At 44.2% G+C, this 24,337-nt stretch overlaps 1 protein-coding gene across 4 annotated transcripts; it reads left to right on the top strand.

Annotated features, from left to right (window-relative positions):
- Positions 1–140: 140 nt before the first annotated feature.
- Positions 141–23,925, top strand: LOC106589912 (sorting nexin-5). 4 transcript variants are annotated; one of them, XM_014180359.3, is made up of 13 exons: positions 141–329; positions 2,746–2,850; positions 4,365–4,475; positions 7,057–7,178; positions 7,369–7,492; positions 8,635–8,730; positions 9,917–10,022; positions 11,124–11,199; positions 11,386–11,425; positions 12,532–12,618; positions 13,883–14,042; positions 14,497–14,582; positions 19,363–23,925. In XM_014180359.3, the coding sequence occupies exons 1-13, from the start codon at positions 294–296 to the stop codon at positions 19,411–19,413; spliced, it is 1,200 nt and encodes a 399-aa protein (XP_014035834.1). In that variant the 5' UTR covers positions 141–293; the 3' UTR covers positions 19,414–23,925. The 4 variants fall into 4 exon arrangements, with proteins under 4 accessions (XP_014035834.1, XP_045566229.1, XP_082826716.1 ...); XM_045710273.2 differs by lacking the exons at positions 141–329; positions 2,746–2,850; positions 4,365–4,475 and adding an exon at positions 4,508–4,755; XM_082970590.1 differs by lacking the exons at positions 141–329; positions 2,746–2,850; positions 4,365–4,475 and adding an exon at positions 4,818–4,917.
- The last annotated feature ends 412 nt before the right edge of the window (positions 23,926–24,337 follow it).

Here is a 24,337-nt window from a genome sequence, read left to right as displayed (position 1 = left end):
CTTTTAAAATATGTAATAATTTATGATGTTTAATTGTTGTATCTGAATGTTCTAAATGCCACGTGCGTTGAATCAACAACAACAACAAAAAAGCAACAAACTATTTTGATTGACGTTCAGAAACCTTGTCCAATCAAAAACATCAGTGCGAATCAGTGGGCGGGATGTATCTGTTATGGGACAGTTGGAGCGAAACGGGGTGTTTTCAGAAGATAGCTAATATAGATTTGCAGCACACGATCTGTACGGGTTTTTAATTGTATTTAAAAAAAATAATAAAACAAATTATAATCATGACATCTACCATTGATGATAGCGAAAAAGACAAGGTAAGTTATGAGCGATGTACGTGAATAACGTCATATCGTTAGCTAGCCCGCTAACGCGGCTAGCAGTTGTTAGAGAAGACAATTTAGCTAGCTAGGAAGTTTTATGAGACGCTCACTTTCTTCAACGGTACGTTATTTCGCTAGCTAACGTTATTCATACAATCGGCTATCTATGAAAACTTTAGCTGACGAACTGAAACACTAGTACCTTAGCTAACTTAACAATAATGTACATTTTGTTTTTAAATTGGACCTTCATTTAACTAGGCAAGTCAGTTAAGAACAAAGTGTTATTTACAATGACGGCCTACGGGGGAACCTGCCTTGTTCATGTGCAGAACGGCGACATTTTAATTTTTTAACTTTGTCTGCTCGGGGATTCGTTCCAGCAATCTAACCACTAGGCTACTTGCCGCCCCGTGCTGTGGTGGTAAACGCAGTGGTGTAAAGTTTTAAGTAAAAATACTTGAAAGTACTACTTAACTTAAGGCTAGGGTCAATTTTTCTCCACTTTTTAGAGGGTATCTGTACTTTACTATTCATATTTTTGGTATTTTCACTACATTCCTAAAGAGAATAATGTACTTCCCTGACACCCAAAAGTATTCATTACACTTTGACTGGAAAATGGTCTAATTCACACACTTATCAAGAGAACATGTGGTCGTCCCTACTGCCTCTGTTCTGGTTGACTCACTAATCACAAATGTTTCGTTTGTAAATTATGTTTGAGTTTTGGGGCATGCCCCTGGCTATCTGTCAATAAAAAGAAATTGTGCTGTCTGGTTGACTTAATATAAGGAATTTGAAATTATTTTGTTACTTAAGTACATTTTAGTATTTTCATTTACTTCTGATACTTAAATATATTTAAAAAACAAATACTTTTGGTCTTTCTCAAGTAGTATTTTGCTGGGTGACTTTTACTTGAGTCATTTTCTATTAAGGTATCTTCACTTTTACTCAAGTATGAGAATTGAGTACTTTTCCCACCACTGCATAAACATTAGTATTATTAGCAAATATGTTATAGAAAGCATTATATTTTCTTTGGTATTGGTCTGGCTAGTTAATGTTAGCTAGCTACTTCATCATTGAATGTTATTTTCACAATATTATGCATTATTGTATAGGTAACCACTTCAGGCTACTTTAGCTTTGACATAAAATGCTTGATATTGTAGGCTCTCTACAAAAAGCTGGGCTTTTATGGCGCAGAGGGCAGTGCATTGGCTTCTTCAATAATGTCAGACCAGGCTTGCTGGTTCAATTTATGCTCCTGCAGTTTCCTCCCAATCACTATATTTGGAATGATATGTGGCTAGTTGGCTATTGATTTTTCGAGTATGTTGCACAGACCAGTGAGCTAACCATTGCCTTTGGGGACTTGCAACGTGGCACTAACAGGTTACTTTTTGCATTGCATATTCTTTGGTGCACAATCCATGACAATGTTATGTGCAAAGCATATTGTCCTGGCAAATGAAGGAAGAACTCAGATGGCTTACATATGGAGTTGCTTGGAATTGGAAAGCCCTGTGGGTTTAAATTTCTTTCCCTATTTTTCATTTCCTGTGAGACTAAAGAGGAAACTTCCACTCCTTTGATTCCTGTTGACTTTGCAAAGCTGAGTATCAGAGTTCAGGCAGTGGTATGGTAAAACTATAAACAAGCTGTGGATCATTCACACGGTATTAGCCTGTATCTCTTAATCATAACATCTGGATCAAGTTTATGATCAATATTTCTCAAATTAAATCAGGTTTCACCCACTCAAACAAAAACAGTTGTTCAGATGGGATAGATTTAGCCTTGACAACAATAACCATAGGGAGTGGTAAGATGGCACCAACAGATCTGGGACCAGGCTAATAGAAATGTACACTAGCGGACTCTGGGGAACCCTGACTGACTTGTTTTGGGAAAACAGCTGGAGTTATTCAATCCCAAGTATGAGTAACATGTCACAGGACTTTGAATTCAGTGAAGAGTAATGGGAGTTACTGGTAATCCACTCTAAAGTGAAAGAAAGCTTTCATTTGTTAGGCCTACCCGTATTCACCTCTCTCCACTCTGTCCTGTACTGTCTAAGGTCACATTCAATAGTGCATGGGAAGTCAACAGTAAGGTTTTCAAGAATGTGTTCTGGAGTTTGGACTAGGTAGCCCTGAGACATGGTCCGCTGTAATCTACTCCCATGTCTCATAGGTAGGGTCTAGGCCACTTGTTGTCCAGGCCTCACATAGCCTAACAGACAGCATTCCCTCCCTGTGAATTCCCTCATCTTGAATAGATGAGAGATATTCAGTTGACTTTCTGTCTCACACACAAGCATATGTAACATATTTCCCAGATGAAGGATTCTGCCAACTGGTAGTTGTGAAAGCTTGTCCATGATTCTGTTCCCCTCTCTTAGGCACACTCTGTGTCTGTGGACCTAAACAACGACTCCTCTCTACTCATCGACATTCCTGATGCACTCTGTGAACGAGACAAAGTCAAGTTCACTGTCCACACCAAGGTATGTATTAAACATTATTTAACTGTCTTTATCCCTCTGATTTATTTGATCTGAAGTATACTGAACAAAAATATAAACGCAACAATTTCATAAATTTTACTGAGTTACAGTTCTTATGAGGAATTGAAATAAATTCATTCGGTCCTAATCTATGGATTTCACATGACTGGGAATACAGATATGAATCTGTTGGTCACATATCTTAAAAAAAAAAAAAAAATGGGTCTTACAATGGACCTCTGTTATTTTTGTGCGTTCAAATTGCCATCTATAAAATGCAATTGTGTTCGTTGTCTGTAGCTTATGTCTGCCCATACCACAACCCCAACGCCACCATGGTGCACTCTGTTCACAACGTTGACATCAGCAAACCGCTCGCCCACACATCGCCATACAAGCTGTCTGCTGTTGTGAGGCCGGTTGGACTTGCTGCTAAATTCTCTAAAATGACGTCCCTGAAATTGAGACATCTGTGGCATTGTGTTGTGACAAAACTGGAGAAAAAAAATGGTGGCCCTTTTTTGTCCCCAGCATAAGGTGCACCGGTGTAATGTTTAATTAGCTTCTTGATATGCCACACCTGTCAGGTGGATGGATTGTTTTGGCAAAGGAGAAATGCTCACTAACAGGGGTGTAAACAAATTTGTGTGCAAAAGTTTAGAGAAATGTTTTTTTGTGTGAATGGAAAATGTATTTTATTTAACTAGGTAAGTCAGTTAAGAACAAATTCTTATTTACAATGACGACGCTGGGCCAATTGTGCACCGCCCTATGGGACTCCAATCATGGCCGGTTGTGATAGAGCCTGGAATCGAACCAGGGTCTGTAGTGACACCTCTAGCACTGAGATGCAGCATACCACCCTGCATCCCACTGCTGGCTTGCTTCTGAAGCTAAGCAGGGTTGGTCCTGGTCAGTCCCTGGATGGGAGACCAGATGCTGCTGGAAGTGGTGTTGGAGGGCCAGTAGGAGGCACTCTTTCGTCTGGTCTAAAAAAATATCCCAATCCCCCAGGGCAGTGATTGGGGACATTGCCCAGTGTAGGGTGCTGTCTTTCGGATGGGACATTAAACGGGTGTCCTGACTCTCTGAGGTCATTAAAAGATCCCATTGCACTTATCGTAAGAGTAGGGGTGTTAACCCCGGTGTCCTGGCTAAATTCCCAATCTGGCCCTCATACCATCACGGCCACCTAATCATCCCCAGCTTACAATTGGCTCATTCATCCCCCTCCTCTCCCCTGAAACTATTCCCCAGGTCGTTGCTGTAAATGAGAATGTGTTCTCAGTCAACTTTCCTGGTAAAATAACGTTAAAATAAATAAATAAAAAAGACCGCTGCGCCACTCGGGAGCCCAATGAAACATGGGACCAACACTTTACGTGTGTGTGTGTGTGTGTGTGTGTGTGTGTGTGTGTGTGTGTGTGTGTGTGTGTGTGTGTGTGTGTGTGTGTGTGTGTGTGTGTGTGTGTGTGTGTTTGTTGTTAATGCACTTGAATTGTCTGTCTCATCAGACCACCATGAGCTCCTTCCAGAAGCCAGACTTCTCTGTTCCTAGGCAACATGAGGACTTTATCTGGCTCCATGACACGCTGGTTGAAACTGAAGACTACGCTGGGCTCATCGTGAGTGTTAAATCCACCAATCACACACTGGTTTGAGACTACGCTGGGCTCATCGTGAGTGTTAAATCCACCAATCACACACTGGTTTGAGACTAGCTGGGCTCATCGTGAGTGTTAAATCCACCAAACACACTCACACACTGGTTTGAGACTACGCTGGGCTCATCGTGAGTCTTACATCCACCAATCACACACTGGTTTGAGACTAGCTGGGCTCATCGTGAGTGTTAAATCCACCAAACACACTCACACACTGGTTTGAGACTACGCTGGGCTCATCGTGAGTCTTACATCCACCAATCACACACTGGTTTGAGAGTATGCTGGGCTCATCGTGAGTGTTAAATCCACCAAACTCACACTGGTTTGAGAGTACGCTGGGCTCATCGTGAGTGTTAAATCCACCAAACTCACACTGGTTTGAGAGTACGCTGGGCTCATCGTGAGTGTTAAATCCACCAAACACACACACACACTGGTTTGAGACTACGCTGGTCTCATTGGGAGGGACTTGAGTAGTCTACATCATTGGTTCTCAACTGGTTTTGCCTCGGGACCCAAATTTAACCAGGTTGTCTCAGTCGCGACCCAATATTCACATCGCAAAAAATGTTTGCCAAAATACAATCTGGAAAACTGTTTCTGATGCTATATTGATATTAAATGTAGCAACTATATGACAAGGGAAAAACATTCCCACCTTTTTCATTATCAATAATACCATTTTGCCAATGTCCTTGAAGAATGTCAAAGTCAATGGTTTGAAACCACAAAAATCTACCAAAATGGTATCGCTAATAGCTCTATATTAAGTTAATTATGATTTCTACTGGGTTAAAGTTCCGACTGGAGTATTTCTTTATTTTTTGTATTTTACCCCCCTTTTTCGATCTTGTCTCATCGCTGCAGCTCCCCAACGGGCTCGGGAGAGGCGATGGTCAAGTCATGTGTCCTCCGAAACATGACCTGCCTAAACACGCTCCTTAACACCCGCCCGCTTAACCCGGAAGGCAGCCGCACCAATGTGTCGGAGGAAATATATATTATATAAACTCACCAAAAAAAGAAACGTTCCTTTTTCAGGACCCTGTCTTTCATAGATAATTCGTAAAAATCCAAATAACTTCACAGATCTTCATTGTAAAAGGGTTTAAACACTGTTTCCCATGCTTGTTCAATGAACCATAAACAATTAATGAACATGCACCTGTGGAACGGTAGATTAAGACACTAACAGCTTACAGACAGTAGGCAATTAAAGTCACAGTTATGAAAACTTAGGACACTAAAGAGGCCTTTCTACTGACTCTGAAAAACATCAAAGTGTAACAACACCTGCACAGGATCGGTACATCCGAACATCACACCTGTGGGACAGGTACAGGATGGCAACAACAACTGCCCGAGTTGCACCAGGAACGCACAATCCCTCCATCAGTGCTCAGACTGTCCGCAATAGGCTGAGAGAGGCTGGGCTTGTAGGCCTGTTGTAAGGCAGGTCCTCACCAGACATCACCGGCAACAACGTATCCTATGGACACAAACCCACAGTCGCTGGACCAGACAGGACTGGCAAAAAGTGCTCTTCACTGACGAGTCGTGGTTTTGTCTCACCAGGGGTGATGGTCGGATTCGCGTTTATCGTTGAAAAAATGAGTGTTCCACCGAGGCCTGTTGAGTTTGTCGTCATTGCAGGCAATCTCAACGCTGCACGTTACAGGGAAGACATCCTCCTCCCTCATGTGGTACCCTTCCTGCAGGCTCATCCTGACATGACCCTCCAGCATGACAATGCCACCAGCCATACTGCTCGTTCTGTGTGCGATTTCCTGCAAGACGGGAATCTCAGTTGTCTGCCATGGCCAGCGAAGAGCCCGGTTCTCAATCCCATTGAGCACGTCTGGGACCTGTTGGATCTGAAGGTGAGGGCTAGGGCCATTCCTCCCAGAAATGTCTGGGAACTTGCAGGTACCTTGGTGGAAGAGTGGGGTAACATCTCACAGCAAGAACTGGCAAATCTGGTGCAGTCCATGAGGAGGAGATTAATACTTAATGCAGTACTTAATGCAGCTGGTGGCCACATCAGATACGGACTGTTACTTTTGATTTTGACCCCCCCTTTGTTCAGGGACACATTATTCAATTTCTGTTAGTCACATGTCAGTGGAACTTGTTCAGTTTATGTCTCAGTTGTTGAATTATTGTTATGTTAATACAAATATTTACACAAGTTAATTTCGCTGAAAATAAACGTAGTTGACAGTGAGAGGATGTTTCCTTTTTTTGCAGAGTTTACTAAAAAATAATTTATGAAAGAAAATCATGTTTTTTGTGTTGTATTTTTTTTAATGGAAAATGAAAATAAATATTTTTTGGGTCAGACACCCGTGACCCGTTCAAAGCAGGTCGTGACCCACCAGTTAAAGATCTGGTCTACAGAGAACACTTATTTATAGTTGACTGTCATTTCACAAGTTCACTGTCTGTCATTACATGTAAATCATAGGTTGCTGGTGTCAGACATCTTACCAGAAATGTCATCTACTAGCCTCTCCTCCCCCACCTCTCCCTATCTGTCCAGATCCCTCCAGCCCCCCCGAAGCCAGACTTTGAGAGCCCCAGGGAGAAGATGCATAAACTGGGAGAGGGAGAAGCCACCATGACCAAGGAGGAATACACCAAGATGAAGCAAGAGTTAGAGGCGTGAGTTTCAACCCTTTGTCATTGTGTCCAAAGTTTAATTGGCACAGTTTTAAAACATGTTTCTCTTGAAGATTGTGCTTAATGATTCCTGTGGGAAGGATTCTGGTGGTCTCAATCTCGTGTCAATCTGTGTCTCTGTCTATGTGTGCTCTATCAGTTAGTAATTGGCTGTCTACCGTCTCTCTTCCAGTGAGTACCTGGCTGTATTCAAGAAGACTGTTCAAGTCCACGAAGTATTCCTGCAGCGACTATCTTCTCACCCCATTCTGAGCAAGGACAGAAACTTCCAGATATTTCTTGAGTATGACCAGGATGTGAGTTTGACATTTGGAGAAGGAAACCGAGAAGACAGACTGCATACTCTCCAGTATTACTGACTTCCTAGTTTGCTGCTGAGGTCGTGGGAAGTAGGGAGGGAGAGATGGTGATGGTACTGTAGGAGGGAGAGATGGTGATGGTACTGTAGGAGGGAGAGATGGGGACGGGACTGTAGGAGGGAGAGATGGTGATGGTACTGTAGGAGGGAGAGATGGGGACGGGACTGTAGGAGGGAGAGATGGTGGGAAGTAGGGAGGGAGAGATGGTGATGGTACTGTAGGAGGGAGAGATGGTGATGGTACTGTAGGAGGGAGAGATGGTGATGGTACTGTAGGAGGGAGAGATGGGGACGGGACTGTAGGAGGGAGAGATGGTGATGGTACTGTAGGAGGGAGAGATGGGGACGGGACTGTAGGAGGGAGAGATGGTGGGAAGTAGGGAGGGAGAGATGGTGATGGTACTGTAGGAGGGAGAGATGGGGACGGGACTGTAGGAGGGAGAGATGGTGATGGTACTGTAGGAGGGAGAGATGGGGACGGGACTGTAGGAGGGAGAGATGGTGGGAAGTAGGGAGGGAGAGATGGTGATGGTACTGTAGGAGGGAGAGATGGGGACGGGACTGTAGGAGGGAGAGATGGTGGGAAGTAGGGAGGGAGAGATGGTGATGGTACTGTAGGAGGGAGAGATGGGGACGGGACTGTAGGAGGGAGAGATGGTGATGGTACTGTAGGAGGGAGAGATGGTGGGAAGTAGGGAGGGAGAGATGGTGATGGTACTGTAGGAGGGAGAGATGGTGATGGTACTGTTGGAGGGAGAGATGGAGGGAGAGATGGGGGGGGGGGGAGGGGAGGAGATGCATTCTCTCTGTCAGGGGAGCTGTTAGTCAACTGGGGTCAGCTGAGATGGTTTTGTTGGTCCGTTTGGGAAATGTTATACAGGCATGTTCAGTTTGACGCTTATTGGATTATTACTGAATCCTCTTCATTCCTATTTGGAACAACAAAAAAAAAGGTGTTCCACAAGAGGAACTGTTGCAGTTCACATAATCAATGTTACATTGCGAACTTCTACTGTGGTGTCATTAGCTGAGTCATGTCTCTGAATAAATCCTTTCCCTTCCTGTGATTGGTCCGTGTAGCTGAGCGTACGGAGGAAAAATGCCAAGGAGACGTTTGGGAGTTTCTTTAAGAACATGGTGAAGAGTGCTGATGAGGTCATCATCTCTGGGATAAAGGTGGGCCTCCTCATATCATACAATAGCTCTGTTCGAGAGCATCAAATCCATGATGCATTGTGGGTAAATGCTGACCGACTGATCTACAGATCGTAATCGGTAGTTCTTTTTTTAGCATAAGGTGATTTGTAGCGGTCGCCTGCGCTATCGGCTACAATGTCAAACGAACCCAATGCCTTTACTGTGGATTTCTGTGGAAATCCATTTTGTGAGGTCGGCTATGCATTTAAAAACTAGATAAGAGGAAAACCGTACGATGCGTTACAGTAGCAGACTCAAAGAAAGAGACACAGACCGTCACGGTTCAGCCAAGCAGAGCCCTTCATATCCACAGTGAAGATCTGACTTTGTATCTGTGACTGTATCTTAGGCAGAAGGTTGATGTGGGTTGGAACGTTTTGTTCTGAACAGAACCACTCCCCCCCCCCCCCGACCAGCAAAACAAAGTTGTGAACCAGTTCCATCAAAAACAAAGTACCGGTTTATATTGTTCCTTTTTAACCTGTGAAATCAACCGTTTAAAAATACATTTAAAAAAACATTTAGCTCATTAAATAACTTCACCAATCAGTGTAGATAGAGCAGGCTAGTTGTTTACATGTGTGATGGACAGACAAGTGTAACCTATGGTGCAAGATGTGACCTGAAGGGTTGAGGAGCTTAAAGCGCTGGGTATCTTGTTACGACATTATTATCTGAATTAGCTCCGTAGAATTATACCTACGGAGGAGTGGCTTCTATGAAGGAACTTTGAATGTCCTTTGAGCTAGCACGCTAACGTGATTGTGTGTGCAGAGTGACACCAGAATTAAAAACACCTCTTACCTTTTTGTAGTTAACAAATCCAACGTGAAATGTGATAAATAGGCCTAAAGTTAATCCAAATCTCTATCCCGATCTTCTCACGATTCTAACGTCAGTACAGTAATCTTAGACCTTGGAAGGGGCAGGTAGTCTAAACAGGATTTTCAGTTTGCAGGCAGACGCTGGAATACGTTTCTGAGTGACAGTGAGGGCTTTGCATAGGCGCTTTGTTACCGTTTATTTTGTGGGACTACATGCTTTTAAATTCACGGTCTGTTCTAGAACAGTATTGATCACTTTCTTTCCGGGTTCCGTTTTTCAGTTTTTGGTTCTGTTCCCTGAACCAGTTTCAACCCCTGCTTTTAAATGATTTTTCTTGCAGGAGGTAGATGATTTCTTTGAGCAGGAGAAGACCTTCCTGCTTGATTATTCGTCTAAGATCAAAGACTCCACTGCCAGGGCAGAGAAGATGACCCGCTCCCACAAAAGTAGGACTATGATAACAACACCAACAAACATCTGTTGTCAAATATGAACTGGAAATATCTCTTTGCTTTCTTGTGTTATTGATAAGAACAGTTCCCCCCCCCTATTTATTTTTATAAAGCCCTTTTATTACATCAGCAGTTGTCGCAAAGTGCTTTAAAGATACCCAGCCTAAAACCCCAAAGAGCAAGGCTGAGGGGTGGCCAGTCCTCTTCTGGCTGTACCAGGTAGAGAGGAACCAGGCTCAGAGGGGTGGCCAGTCCTCTTCTGGCTGTACCAGGTAGAGAGGAACCAGGCTCAGAGAGGGGTGGCCAGTCCTCTTATGGCTGTACCAGGTAGAGGGGAACCAGGCTCAGAGGGGTGGCCTGTCCTCTTATGGCTGTACAGGATAGAGAGGAACCAGGCTCAGAGGGATGGCCTGTCCTCTTCTGGCTGTACCAGGTAGAGAGGTACCAGGTTCAGCGAGGGGTGGCCAGTCCTCTTATGGCTGTACCAGGTAGAGAGGAACCAGGCTCAGAGAGGGGTGGCCAGTCCTCTTATGGCTGTACCAGGTAGAGAGGAACCAGGCTCAGAGAGGGGTGGCCAGTCCTCTTCTAGCTGTACCAGGTAGAGAGGAAACAGGCTCAGAGAGGGGTGGCCAGTCCTCTTCTAGCTGTACCAGGTAGAGAGGAACCAGGCTCAGAGAGGGGTGGCCAGTCCTCTTCTGGCTGTACCAGGTAGAGAGGAAACAGGCTCAGAGAGGGGTGGCCAGTCCTCTTATGGCTGTACCAGGTAGAGAGGAACCAGGCTCAGAGAGGGGTGGCCAGTCCTCTTATGGCTGTACCAGGTAGAGAGGAACCAGGCTCAGAGAGGGGTGGCCAGTCCTCTTATGGCTGTAACAGGTAGAGAGGAACCAGGCTCAGAGAGGGGTGGCCAGTCCTCTTATGGCTGTACCAGGTAGAGAGGAACCAGGCTCAGAGAGGGGTGGCCTGTGTAGAGATGTAAGAGTACATGATAGTTTTAAGACGTTCAAACGTTCATAGATGACCAGCAGGATATGTGGTGCAACTTCTTCCACTATGTTATCCATACTGGGTGTTGATTATCTTGTCTCTTTGTGTCAGATGTTGCTGATGATTACATTCACATCTCTTCTACGTTGAACAGTCTCTCTGTCGATGATAACACAGCACTTAAAATGTGAGTAAACAATACCAATATATTACAGGACTAAGTATATGAATGGGGCCGTTGTTACCTCAAGCCAACAACGGGTTACTAAATTAATGTTTTTTTTTTTTTTTATCTCTACCCCAATATCAGAAAGACAAAAACCAGAAAAATAATGTTTGCTCAACTATTTATGTGTTTGTGTGTTCCCTTCAGGCATTTTGAGAAGTTAGCTGACCTGTTTGAGAAACTCCGGGTAAGAACCACAGTGCTGATCTTCTGCACTCCTCCTCAACTATTTATTGTCCATTTCCATCAAAATTCATTTTGTGAAGTCAGCAATACATTAAATGTGTGTGTGTGTGTGTGTGTGTGTGTGTGTGTGTGTGTGTGTGTGTGTGTGTGTGTGTGTGTGTGTGTGTGTGTGTGTGTGTGTGTGTGTGTGTGTGTGTGTGTGTGTGTGTGTGTGTGTGTGTGTGTGTGGTGTGTGTGTGTGTGTGTGTGTGTGTGTGTGCATTTGCTTTTGAGCTGTGCATATTTCACTTTTTTTTTTTTCTTCATTTAAAGTGATTAGTCATATAGCAGATGCTCTTATCCAGAGCGACTTAAAGTTAGTGTATTCATCTTCAGATATCTAGGTGAGACAACCACATGTCTCAGTCATAGTAAGTACATTTTTCCTCAAAGTAGCCTCAAAGTAGCCAGTAATGAAAAGTCAAGTGCGAGTGTTAGTTCACGAAAGGCTAGGGTGTTATTTTGTGTGTCAGAGCATGGTCTGTGTTCCATCTCAAATCAAACTGTACCTGTCACAGCCTTCTGAACAACAGGTGTGGACTAACAGTGAAATGCTTACTGACGGGAGCTTCACAACAATGCAGAGAGAAATCATGGAAAGATAACAACATGTGGAATAAATACACAATGAGTAATGTTAACTTGGCTATATACACAGGGTACCAGTACAGAGTCGATCTGCAGGGGTACGAGGTCATTGAGGTGGATATGTACATATAGCCAGGGGTAAAGTGGCTAGGCAGCAGGATAGATAATAGACAGTAGCAGCAGCGTATTTGATGTGTCAAAAAAGTTAGTGCAAAAAGGGGGTCAATGCGGATAGTCCGGGTAGCTATTGGTTAACTATTTAACTAACTAGCGGTCTTATGACGGGGGTAGAAGCTGTTCAGGGTCTTGTTTCGTTCCAAAGCTTGTCCTGCCAGTACAAAGTGGAGGGTAGAGTGACGTCATAGAACACAGATTTTTATTTATGACGTCACTCTACCCTCCACTTTCTACTGGCGTGACCAGATGGATAGATGGAACACAAATTTGTATTTATATCTATCCGTCTGGTCCTGCCTGTAGAAAGTGGAGGGTAGAGTGGCGTCGGACCAGGAGCTGAAGCTCACAGAGCTACTACGGTACTACATGAGGGACATCCAGGCAGCCAAGGTGAGCCACCTCTAGTCTGCAAGTCTGTTTCTCTCTCCAAAAACCCCGATGAGCTTCTATTGACCGTTGAATCGTTGGTATGAGATCCATCGAACTGTTGGTGGAGCATCCAAGAGCACCAGAGTGCTGGAGTTTATTTCATTCTATAGAATAGTTTTATTCTAAATTTACCTGGAAACACAATAGGCGAGCATGTTACTTACATTACCTGGAAACACGATAGGCGTGCATGCTACTTACATTACCTGGAAACACGATAGGCGTGCATGCTACTTACATTACCTGGAAACACGATAGGCGAGCATGCTACTTACATTACCTGGAAACACGATAGGCGTGCATGCTACTTACATTACCTGGAAACACGATAGGCGTGCATGTTACTTACATTACCTGGAAACACGATAGGCGTGCATGCTACTTACATTACCTGGAAACACGATAGGCGTGCATGCTACTTACATTACCTGGAAACACGATAGGCGAGCATGCTACTTACATTACCTGGAAACACGATAGGCGTGCATGCTACTTACATTACCTGGAAACACGATAGGCGAGCATGCTACTTACATTACCTGGAAACACGATAGGCCTGCATGCTACTTACATTACCTGGAAACACGATAGGCGTGCATGCTACTTACATTACCTGGAAACACGATAGGCCTGCATGCAACTTACACTACCTGGAAACACGATAGGCGAGCATGCTACTTACATTACCTGGAAACACGATAGGCGTGCATGCTACTTACATTACCTGGAAACACGATAGGCGAGCATGCTACTTACATTACCTGGAAACACGATAGGCGAGCATGCTACTTACATTACTTATTTCAAGGTCAAGAAAATAACAGGCTTATTGTCACCACATATAGAAAACCACTAGATCAGTGATGTTTCTGCTTATAAAACTGTAAGTTAAGTATAGAAATCCTAAGATATGTCAAATAAATGATATCCAGCTCAGGACTTCAGCTATGTATTTGGTTTAACTTGCTGGCTAAGTGGCTAGATGTCAAGATCAATCTTCTTGGTTACAGCAGAGATATTCAACCCCCCCAAAAAAAAACAAAAAAAACATTTGTACTGAAATAGCCCCCGTTGTGTGCACATTCGGTAATACCATCAACCCCGGTATGGCACAGAAACGGTATGAACAATCTGGATACCGCCCTACCCTATTAACGTGTGTGTGTGTGTGTGTGTGTGTGTGTGTGTGTGTGTGTGTGTGTGTGTGTGTGTGTGTGTGTGTCAGGACCTGTTGTACAGACGGGCCAGGGCCCTGGCAGACTATGAGAACAGTAACAAGGCTCTGGACAAGGCCCGGCTGAAGAGTAAAGCCGTTGCTCCAGCTGAGGAGCACCAACAACAGTGTCTGCAGAAGTTTAACAAGCTTTCTGAGTCGGGAAAAAGAGGTGTGTGTATAAAGCCTGTCGTATGCTTCCCAGTCTAAACTTTTTCCTTTTTATTTCATCTATAGGGACTATAGGGACTATGCGAGAACAGACGTTTGGCTTTTCACCTAGTCGAGTTCTGCTAGGAGCAAACTGAACCTTATTTGTTTATATATATATATATATATATATATATATATATATATATATATATATACATACATACATACATACATACATACATACATACATACATACATACATACATACATACATACATACATACATACATACATACATACATACATACATACATACATACATACATACATACATACACACACACACACACACACACACACACACACACACACACACAGAGATGCATTTTACACAGTGTGGCTGTATGTTTGGGGCAAACATGTTGTAACGTATAATAGTACAGTGAGTTAACAGCATGGTGTTCTCTTCTCAGAGCTGACCAGTTTTAAGGGCAGGAGAGTGGTGGCTTTCCGGAAGAATCTAGTAGAGATGGCTGAACTGGAGATTAAGCATGCTAAGGTGAGTCAGACTGGAGACTCTAGTATTGTCCTTTTTTCTTTCTGTATATATATAAAATGTAATTAATTAATTAATTGTAGGGTTGAATCTCTCTCCAATACATATAAAAATATGTATGTGTGTGTTTATGTATGTATATACAGTTGAAGTCGGAAGTTTACATACACTTAGGTTGAAGTCATTAAAACTCATTTTTCAACATCTCCACAAATTTCGTGTTAACAAACTATAGTTTTGGCAAGTCGGTGAGGACGTCTACTTTGTGCATGACACAAGTAATTTTTCCAACAATTGTTTACAGACAGATTATTTCACTTATAATTCACTGTATCACAATTCCAGTGTGTCAGAAGTTTACATACACTAAGTTGACTGTGCCTTTTAATAAACAGCTTGGAAAATTCCAGAAAATGTCATCGCTTTAGAAGCTTCTGATAGGCTAATTGGCATCATTTGAGTCAATTGGAGGTGTACCTGTGGATGTATTTCAAGGCCTACCTTCAAACTCTGTGCCTCTTTGTTTGACATTATGGGAAAATCAAAAGAAATCAGCCAAGACCTCAGAAAAAAATTGTAGACCTCCATAAATCTGGTTCATCCTTGGGAGCAATTTCCAAACGCCTGAAGATACCACGTGCATCTGTACCAACAATAGTACACAAGTATAAACACCATGGGACCACACAGCTGTCATACCGCTCAGGAAGGAGATGCGTTCTGTCTCCTAGAGATGAACGCACTTTGGTGCGTAAAGTGCAAATCAATCCCAGAACAGCAAAGGACCTTGTGAAGATGCTGGAGGAAACGGGTACAAAAGTATCTATATCCACAGTAAAATGAGTCCTATATCGACATAACCTGAAAGGCCGCTCAGCAAGGATGAAGCCACTGCTCTAAAACTGCCATAAAAAAAGCCAGACTACGGTTTGCAACTGCACATGGAGAAATGTCCTCTGGTCTGATGAAACAAAAATAGAACAGTTTGGCCATAATGACCATCGTCATGTTTGTAGGAAAAAGGGGAAGCTTGCAAGCCGAAGAACACCATCCCAACCGTGAAACACGGGGGTGGCAGCATCTTGTTGTGGGGGTGCTTTGCTGCAGGAGGGACTGGTGCACTTCACAAAATAGATGGCATCATGAGGCAGGATAATTATGTGGATATATTGAAGCAACATCTCAAAACATCAGTCATGAAGTTAAAGCTTGGTTGCAAATGGGTCTTCCAAATGGACAATGACCCCAAGCATACTTCCAAAGTTGTGGCAAAATGGCTTAAGGACAACAAAGTCAAGGTATTGGAGTGGCAATCACAAAGCCCTGACCTCAATTCTGTAGAACATTTGTGAGCAGAACTGAAAATGTATGTGTGAGCAAGGAGGCCTACAAACCTGACTCAGTTACACCAGCTCTGTCAGGAGGAATGGGCCAAAATTCACCCAACTTACTGTGGAAAGCTTGTGGAAGGCTACCCTGAACATTTGACCCAATTTAAACAATTTAAAGGCAATGCTACCAAATACTAATTGAGTGTTTGTCTTCCCTGTGGCTCAGTTGGTAGAGCATGGTGTTTGCAACGCCAGCATGGTGTGTGCAACGCCAGGGTTGTGGGTTCGATTCCCACGGGGGGCCAGTACAAAAAAGAAATTTTAAAAAAAATGCATGAAATGTATGCATTCACTACTGTAAGTCGCTCTGGATAAGAGCGTCTGCTAAATGACTAAAATGTCAAATGTGTTTGTAAACTTCTGACCCACTGGGAATGTGATGAAAGAAATAAAAGCTGAAATAAATGATTCTCTCTACTATTATTCTGACATTTCACATTCTTAAAATAAAGTGGTGATCCTAACTGACCTAAAACAGGCAATTATTACTAGTATTAAATGTCAGGAATTGTGAAAAACGGAGTTTAAATGTATTTGGCTAAAGTGTATGTAAACTTCTGACTTCAACTGTATGTATGTATGTATGTGCGCGCTGCAGATGTTCTTACCTGCTAGACCAGGCCCAAACACAACACTCAACATTTTTGTTGGAAACGGGATACCTAGTGAGTTGCACAACTGAATGCATTCAACCCGAAATGTCTTCCTCATTTAAACCCCAACCCCTCTGAATCAGAGAGGTGTCGGGGGACTGCCTTAACCCGCGTACACGTCATTGCTGTCCAGGGAGCTGTTGTTGGTGGTCAACTGCCTTACTAGAGGTTCATGTTATGTGGCAGTGATTAGGCTTGTGCTGTAAACCGTGTATATACCTTATACTGGGTATTTGGGAAAAGACATGGGATGGTTTATCAATACTGTTGAAACTATTTATTTGTAAGTTTTTTTATAAGTTTGAATATTTTTTTAGCTACTTTTAAAGTAAATATAGTACCCGCAGTAAACTTGTGCAATACGTTAAGAGATAAAGATCTTCGTCCTTGATAAAATCATTTATATGTTTAAAGATGATGATTAAATAATTCTACCCTGAAACATAACTATTAGTGATATAGTTTATGTAGCATGAGTAATTAAAATGTTAAACATAAGTCTAACTAGGTTGGACTGGGAAAGAGAGGAATGTGTGTGTGATTAAGAAAACACAGAGAAGCATTAAACTGTGTTTGACCCCGACCTAGCTAGAACTCTGAGAGTTTATGATATGAGAGGGAGTACTCCTCAAACTTTCCCTAATCTCAGAGTTCTGGAACTGTCTCTGGGTAGTGATTATGCAGTGGGGAGAGTTCTGGAACTGTCGGCTGGGTAGTGATTATGCAGTGGGGGAGAGTTCTGGAACTGTCGGCTGGGTAGTGATTATGCAGTGGGGGAGAGTTCTGGAACTGTCGGCTGGGTAGTGATTATGCAGTGGGGGAGAGTTCTGGAACTGTCGGCTGGGTAGTGATTATGCAGTGGGGGAGAGTTCTGGAACTGTCGGCTGGGTAGTGATTATGCAGTGGGGGAGAGTTCTGGAACTGTCGGCTGGGTAGTGATTATGCAGTGGGGAGAGTTCTGGAACTGTCGGCTGGGTAGTGATTATGCAGTGGGGAGAGTTCTGGAACTGTCGGCTGGGTAGTGATTATGCAGTGGGGGAGAGTTCTGGAACTGTCGGCTGGGTAGTGATTATGCAGTGGGGAGAGTTCTGGAACTGTCGGCTGGGTAGTGATTATGCAGTGGGGAGAGTTCTGGAACTGTCGGCTGGGTAGTGATTATGCAGTGGGGAGAGTTCTGGAACTGTCGGCTGGGTAGTGATTATGCAGTGGGGAGAGTTCTGGAACTGTCGGCTGGGTAGTGATTATGCAGTGGGGAGAGTTCTGGAACTGTCGGCTGGGTAGTGATTATGCAGTGGGGAGAGTTCTGGAACTGTCGGCTGGGTAGTGATTATGCAGTGGGGAGAGTTCTGGAACTGTCGGCTGGGTAGTGATTATGCAGTGGGGAGAGTTCTGGAACTGTCGGCTGGGTAGTGATTATGCAGTGGGGAGAGTTCTGGAACTGTCGGCTGGGTAGTGATTATGCAGTGGGGAGAGTTCTGGAACTGTCGGCTGGGTAGTGATTATGCAGTGGGGGAGAGTTCTGGAACTGTCGGCTGGGTAGTGATTATGCAGTGGGGGAGAGTTCTGGAACTGTCGGCTGGGTAGTGATATGCAGTGGGGAGAGTTCTGGGTAGTGATATGCAGTGGGGAGAGTTCTGGAACTGTCGGCTGGGTAATGATATGCAGTGGGGAGAGTTCTGGGTAGTGATTATGCAGTGGGGAGAGTTCTGGAACTGTCGGCTGGGTAGTGATATGCAGTGGGGAGAGTTCTGGAACTGTCGGCTGGGTAGTGATATGCAGTGGTGAGAGTTCTGGAGAAGATAACTTTCTTTAGTGTTTGTGTGGATGTATGTGCGTAAGGAAGAAGCAAGTTATAAAATGAATGTCTTTGTATAATGGACTTCAGAACGTTCTCGTGAATAAACTATACAAACCTTTTGCATAAGCCTGAGTCTTTGTCTAATTATTATTATTAACCCAGTGTCTTACAAACCTCGGGGATTAGTCAAAGCTTATTGATTGTTAGTTATTATCATTGGGATTGAATAATTCTTCTGACAGTCCTTCATTTCACCTGTTACATAATATTTTTATTATAAAGCTTCCTGGTTTTCCCCAATCACGTGGTATTTGCTGACAAGCACACAATGACTGTTTTGCATCATGCTCCAGGTGATCTAGTTACAGTAGGGAATTCACAACTAAACGTTTGCCAGTTGGATATCTTATAACTATTAAGTTACCTGTCTAACATGTGATAAATGCTCTGCAGTTGGCTTGCTAATTTAGTAGCTAGTTAGCTATCTAAGTGGTTAGCTTCTTGCAAAATCAAGCTTTGCTTGCTAACAGCAGAGTATCCCCTCCTGGATCAAGATCCTTGCTGTCTAATATTTGTTTTGTGCGTGCAGCGAACTGGGAGTAGCATTTTTTTTTTAGTTACTTGTTTAGGTCAGAGACTATATAAAATGTTCCCAATGCGCTCGTTAGCATTTTGTTTCCTATGGGATTTTACATGTACTTGTTAGCGTTGATAACCTTGGTTTTACACAGTCTCAGTGGGGTTTGAAAACAGCCGGTATTACCGAATATCCCGGTATGGCACAAGGTCAATATGACAGTCCGCCCAAGCCTAGTAGTGGTTCATGTTGTGTGTGTGTGTGTGTGTGTGTGTGTGAGTGGGGGGGGGGATTGTGCCGTAATCCTTGTGAAATGTCTGTCTGTTATGGATATGATACTGATGTCTGTTCTCTCTTACAACAGAACAACATGTCTCTGCTGCAGGGCTGCATTGAGCTTTTCAAGAGCAGCTGAGCCACTGGTCTCCTACCAAACCTCCCAGACCACTGACCAGCTGGGCTTTGGCGCCAGTCTGTTTCTGCTCTCTTGCCAACTCCTTATGGAATCGTCATGCGAAACCGTGCCTGGAGTAGGAACATTTACAAACGGACCAGGATACTGACCAGCAGGCTTTGAGAAGGGAACCTGGATACCACTTCTCTCCACCCCACGTGTCAAACTCATTCCACGGCGGGTTTTCGTTCCACCCTTGTACTTAATTGATGAATTAAGGTCACTAATTAGTAAAGAACTCCCCTCACCTGGATGTCTAGGTCTTAACTGAAAGGAAAAACCAAAACCAGCAGACACCTGGCCCTCAGTGGAATGAGTTTGACACCCCTCTACTCCCGGGGGAACCTGGAGACCCAATGGCCTCCACCCTCTTCCCCCAGGGGAACTTGGGTCGTGTTCATTAGGGCACATGTTTGAACAACTTCCCTTTGCAACGGAAAACAAAAATAAGGCTTTGTTATTAGTCCCTCCCCGTTTCACTCATTTGCGGGGTGTTTCGTGCCTTGAACCCGATCCCGGATACCCTCTTCCTCCACTTCAGAAACCTGCACAAGAACCTGCATATGTCTGTTTTCAGTTCGACTGTCTCTGCTTCTGTCTGGATGTTTAGTCTCTGTCCACCTGTCCCCTCCGTGTCTCCTCCTGTCCCCTCCGTGTCTCCTCCTGTCCCCTCCGTGTCTCCTCCTGTCCCCTCCGTGTCTCCTCCTGCCCCCTCCGTGTCTCCTCCTGCCCCCTCCGTGTCTCCTCCTGTCCCCTCCGTGTCTCCTCCTGTCCCCTCCGTGTCTCCTCCTGTCTCCTCCTGTCCCCTCCGTGTCTCCTCCTGCCCCCTCCGTGTCTCCTCCTGTCCCCTCCGTGTCCCCTCCGTGTCTCCTCCTGTCCCCTCCGTGTCTCCTCCTGCCCCCTCCGTGTCTCCTCCTGCCCCCTCCGTGTCTCCTCCTGCCCCCTCCGTGTCTCCTCCTGTCCCCTCCGTGTCTCCTCCTGTCCCCTCCGTGTCTCCTCCTGCCCCCTCCGTGTCTCCTCCTGTCCCCTCCGTGTCTCCTCCTGTCCCCTCCGTGTCTCCTCCTGTCCCCTCCGTGTCTCCTCCTGCCCCCTCCGTGTCTCCTCCTGCCCCCTCCGTGTCTCCTCCTGTCCCCTCCGTGTCTCCTCCTGTCCCCTCCGTGTCTCCTCCTGTCCCCTCCGTGTCTCCTCCTGCCCCCTCCGTGTCTCCTCCTGCCCCCTCCGTGTCTCCTCCTGCCCCCTCCGTGTCCTATGGAACACTCCCCTTTAGTGATGACAGCATTCCAGAACAGGGAGAATCCTGCACCATCTTCTGACCTTCCTCCTCCATCTGTTTTTCAATCATGGGTTATCTGAATCTTGGCTTACACTTGTTCTTGTATTGGATTCTCTATTTGTCACTATGATGGACTTTTTGCCGGATTGTGATAATGTTTATAATTGTTTTGGTTGCTTTTCAAGGCATGCGTCTACTAACCACATTACGCCCCTCACTTGTACATATAAAGAAAGCCAGAATTGAGGTTGAATTTGGTCCTAGCTTAACAGTTATATTAGGCAGAGTGGAGTCAGAGTAATCTGGTGTTTTTAATGGTGCAGGCATAGCTAGCTATAATGGAAATAGTTAGGTTTTCTCATTGCAACGCCACTTTAAACCACTCTCTAATACTAGTCCGAAGAGTGACTGCTGAGCTCAGCTGTTGCCTCTCTGGTTTGAAATGGAACAGTTTACAGGGTCCTATTCATTAGGCCACGCTGTAGTCAAAATGTTTTGCAATGGGAAAACTAAAACAATGCTTTCTTATTGGACAAGTTCAGATAAACAAGGAGGGACTTTCTTCCGTTTGGTACCTTAGTGAATAGGACTCAGATGGGAGCGGCTGTTTACAAAGAGTGTATAAAGTGGATGGAAAAGGGGAAAAATACTCATTTAGTGCCTAAATAAAGATTATTGTGACTGCATCCCGATTGTCCACCCTTCTGCCAAAGTCTGCACTTGCACACTTCCGTCATGGATTTAAAAGCATTTAGGTTGATGTAAGCATTGGCTGAAGGGAGTTTCCACCATTTGTTAAATGCATGACGGTGGAGTCTGGAAATGCTCACTATGGGAGAAGGGTGGAGAATTGGGACTTGGCCTAATACTTTCTCTCCGTTACCATCCTCTGAGATTAGGCTGGATGAACTCGCTCAAACCGCCAGTGAAGAGACATGCTCTTTTTCATGATTAAGAGAAGTGTGTGGTAGTTTGTCCAACAGTTTGGTACCACACAAATGCTTTGGCTGTACCTCAGGAATGTTAACATGGCTCTTTGCGCATATTCGTCTACATTACTGCCAGTAATAACTGGAGCCAAATCATTTTTTTGTTTTGAGACTTAGATTTATTTTTGACAAGTTTACTTCCACATAATATGGACCAGTTGATTTATTTTTACTACAGACCTTATCAGTGTCAGCACTGCTTGTTGTCACAGTTGACTGCCATACACATACAGAAGTGGTCCATCTGTCCGGTCTAGACGAAGGAGTGACTAGTGAGTGCCAGGCAGCTATGGTTTCTGTGCTAAGTGAGTCAATATTCAGTGGACTTGGCTGAGGCCTTTGACACTGTCAGTGAAGTCCACCCATAGTAGAGGACTGTATGCAGCTGGTTCTAGTTAACATTTTAAGCAATAGACTTACATGGCCATATTGGCTATTGGAGAGTAACTCTGGTCCCAGCACTTATTCAGAGGAGTGTGACTGGTGTGTGTGTGTGTGTGTGTGTGTGTGTGTGTGTGTGTGTGTGTGTGTGTGTGTGTGTGTGTGTGTGTGTGTGTGTGTGTGTGTGTGTGTGTGTGTGTGTGTGTGTGTGTGTGTGTGTGTGTGTGTGTGTGTGTGTGTGTGTGTGTACTTCAGCGTCATCTTGTAGCTGTTGTCTATGTCCCAATTCTTTCACATGCTTCCCTAAGTGTGCACTTGTTCACTTCCCTTCATGGATTTTAAAGGGACTGACGAGTGTAAGAAAAATGGGGGATACTCCCATGCTTACACCAATGATCCAATGCTTTTAATTGTGTGGAGAGGATGAATGTGCACTACCTAGATAAGTAGGATGCTCCTGTGCACTTCATTGATATCCTGCTGTGTTTACCAGTGTGGCTTCCTGTGCACTTCATTGATATCCTGCTGTGTTTACCAGTGTGGCTTCCTGTGCACTTCATTGATATCCTGCTGTGTTTACTAGTGTGGCTTCCTGTGCACTTCATTGATATCCTGCTGTGTTTACTAGTGTGGCTTCCTGTGCACTTCATTGATATCCTGCTGTGTTTACCAGTGTGGCTTCCTGTGCACTTCATTGATATCCTGCTGTGTTTACTAGTGTGGCTTCCTGTGCACTTCATTGATATCCTGCTGTGTTTACCAGTGTGGCTTCCTGTGCACTTCATTGATATCCTGCTGTGTTTACTAGTGTGGCTTCCTGTGCACTTCATTGATATCCTGCTGTGTTTACTAGTGTGGCTTCCTGTGCACTTCATTGATATCCTGCTGTGTTTACTAGTGTGGCTTCCTGTGCACTTCATTGATATCCTGCTGTGTTTACCAGTGTGGCTTCCTGTGCACTTCATTGATATCCTGCTGTGTTTACTAGTGTGGCTTCCTGTGGACTTGATTGATATCCTGCTGTGTTTACCAGTGTGGCTTCCTGTGCACTTGCTCTTAGGGAGATGTACTGAGCAACACTAACCTATCCTCCCATCCAATCATCTTGCTTAGTACTGCTGGTGCAGGGTTGGTTTGAAGAATTGCATTTTAGGGTTGCTTATTTCTCCTATTGCTTTTTGTTACTGACGGAACCTTTTTTTTTATATCGTTAAACTAGCCTGGGTGCCGGTCTGTAAGCCTGGGTGCCGGTCTGTAAGCCTGGGTGCCGGTCTGTAAGCCTGGGTGCCGGTCTGTAAGCCTGGGTGCCGGTCTGTAAGCCTGGGTGCCGGTCTGTAAGCCTGGGTGCCGGTCTGTAAGCCTGGGTGCCGGTCTGTAAGCCTGGGTGCCGGTCTGTAAGCCTGGGTGCCGGTATGTTCCTGCTGTCTTGCCTACTCCTTATGGATTTATCATGCCATCTTTGACTTGGCAATGGAGTTGGTAAACAGATCAGGGACCAGGCTGTAGGAGACCACAGATCTGGGATCAGGCCTAAACGTATTAACCTGTAAAAGAAAAGGGTTCATATTGAAACAAAAATGATTGAATTCTTTGAATTGCTTTGGAAAATGAGTGCTTTTATTTTGTACATGTTATCTATGGTGGTAAATACTTAACAATCATTTCCATGCCCAGAGAGGGCTGTCTTTATAAAGTGGTGTTTTTGATAATTGAATGGATTTCTAAATCATTCCAACTGTGTGAATTACTTAGTTTTCTTTCTTACCGAGCTTTATTTTAATTTTTTACGTTTGCAATAATTACATTAAATAAGTCCTACTTTCCAAAATCCTTAATGTGTTAGTCTCTTATTAATTAACCTTTGTGTGATATCATTCTGATGATACTGTTACTATTGAAAGGATTGTCAACTGTTAGCAGGACCATGGTAGCCTCACACCAGTCTGCATACTGAAGAGGGTGAGGGAGAGTAGACCCAACAAGCTCTGTCTCACTGCACAATTAAGATGTTCTCCTAATGTCAAGTTTTAAAAAAATCAAACATTTTGATCAAATTGTATTGGTCACATACAAGTGTTTAGCAGATGTTATTGTGTTGTGGGGGCTGTGCTTTGGCAAGGTGGGTGGGGTTATATCCTGCTTGGTTGGCCCTGTCTGGGAGTATCGTCGGATGGGGCCACAGTCTCAGCCTCCAGTATTTATGCTGCAATAGTTTGTGTGTTGGGAGGCTAGGGTCAGTCTG

Source organism: Salmo salar, chromosome 28 (genome assembly GCF_965601325.2).
Source record: "Salmo salar chromosome 28, fSalSal1, whole genome shotgun sequence".
NCBI classification, from domain to species: Eukaryota; Metazoa; Chordata; class Actinopteri; order Salmoniformes; family Salmonidae; genus Salmo; species Salmo salar.
This window is presented reverse-complemented; position numbering and strand designations above follow the sequence as displayed.

Bases quoted from the DNA above. Each gene is read 5' to 3' on its own strand.
- LOC106589912 (XM_082970589.1), top strand. From the start codon at position 6,098: ATGGTCGGATTCGCGTTTATCGTTGAAAAAATGAGTGTTCCACCGAGG. The intron at 8,731-9,916 runs GTGGGCCTCCTC...TTTTTCTTGCAG, and splicing joins TCATCATCTCTGGGATAAAG to GAGGTAGATGATTTCTTTGA. The intron at 11,200-11,385 runs GTGAGTAAACAA...TGTTCCCTTCAG, and splicing joins GATAACACAGCACTTAAAAT to GCATTTTGAGAAGTTAGCTG.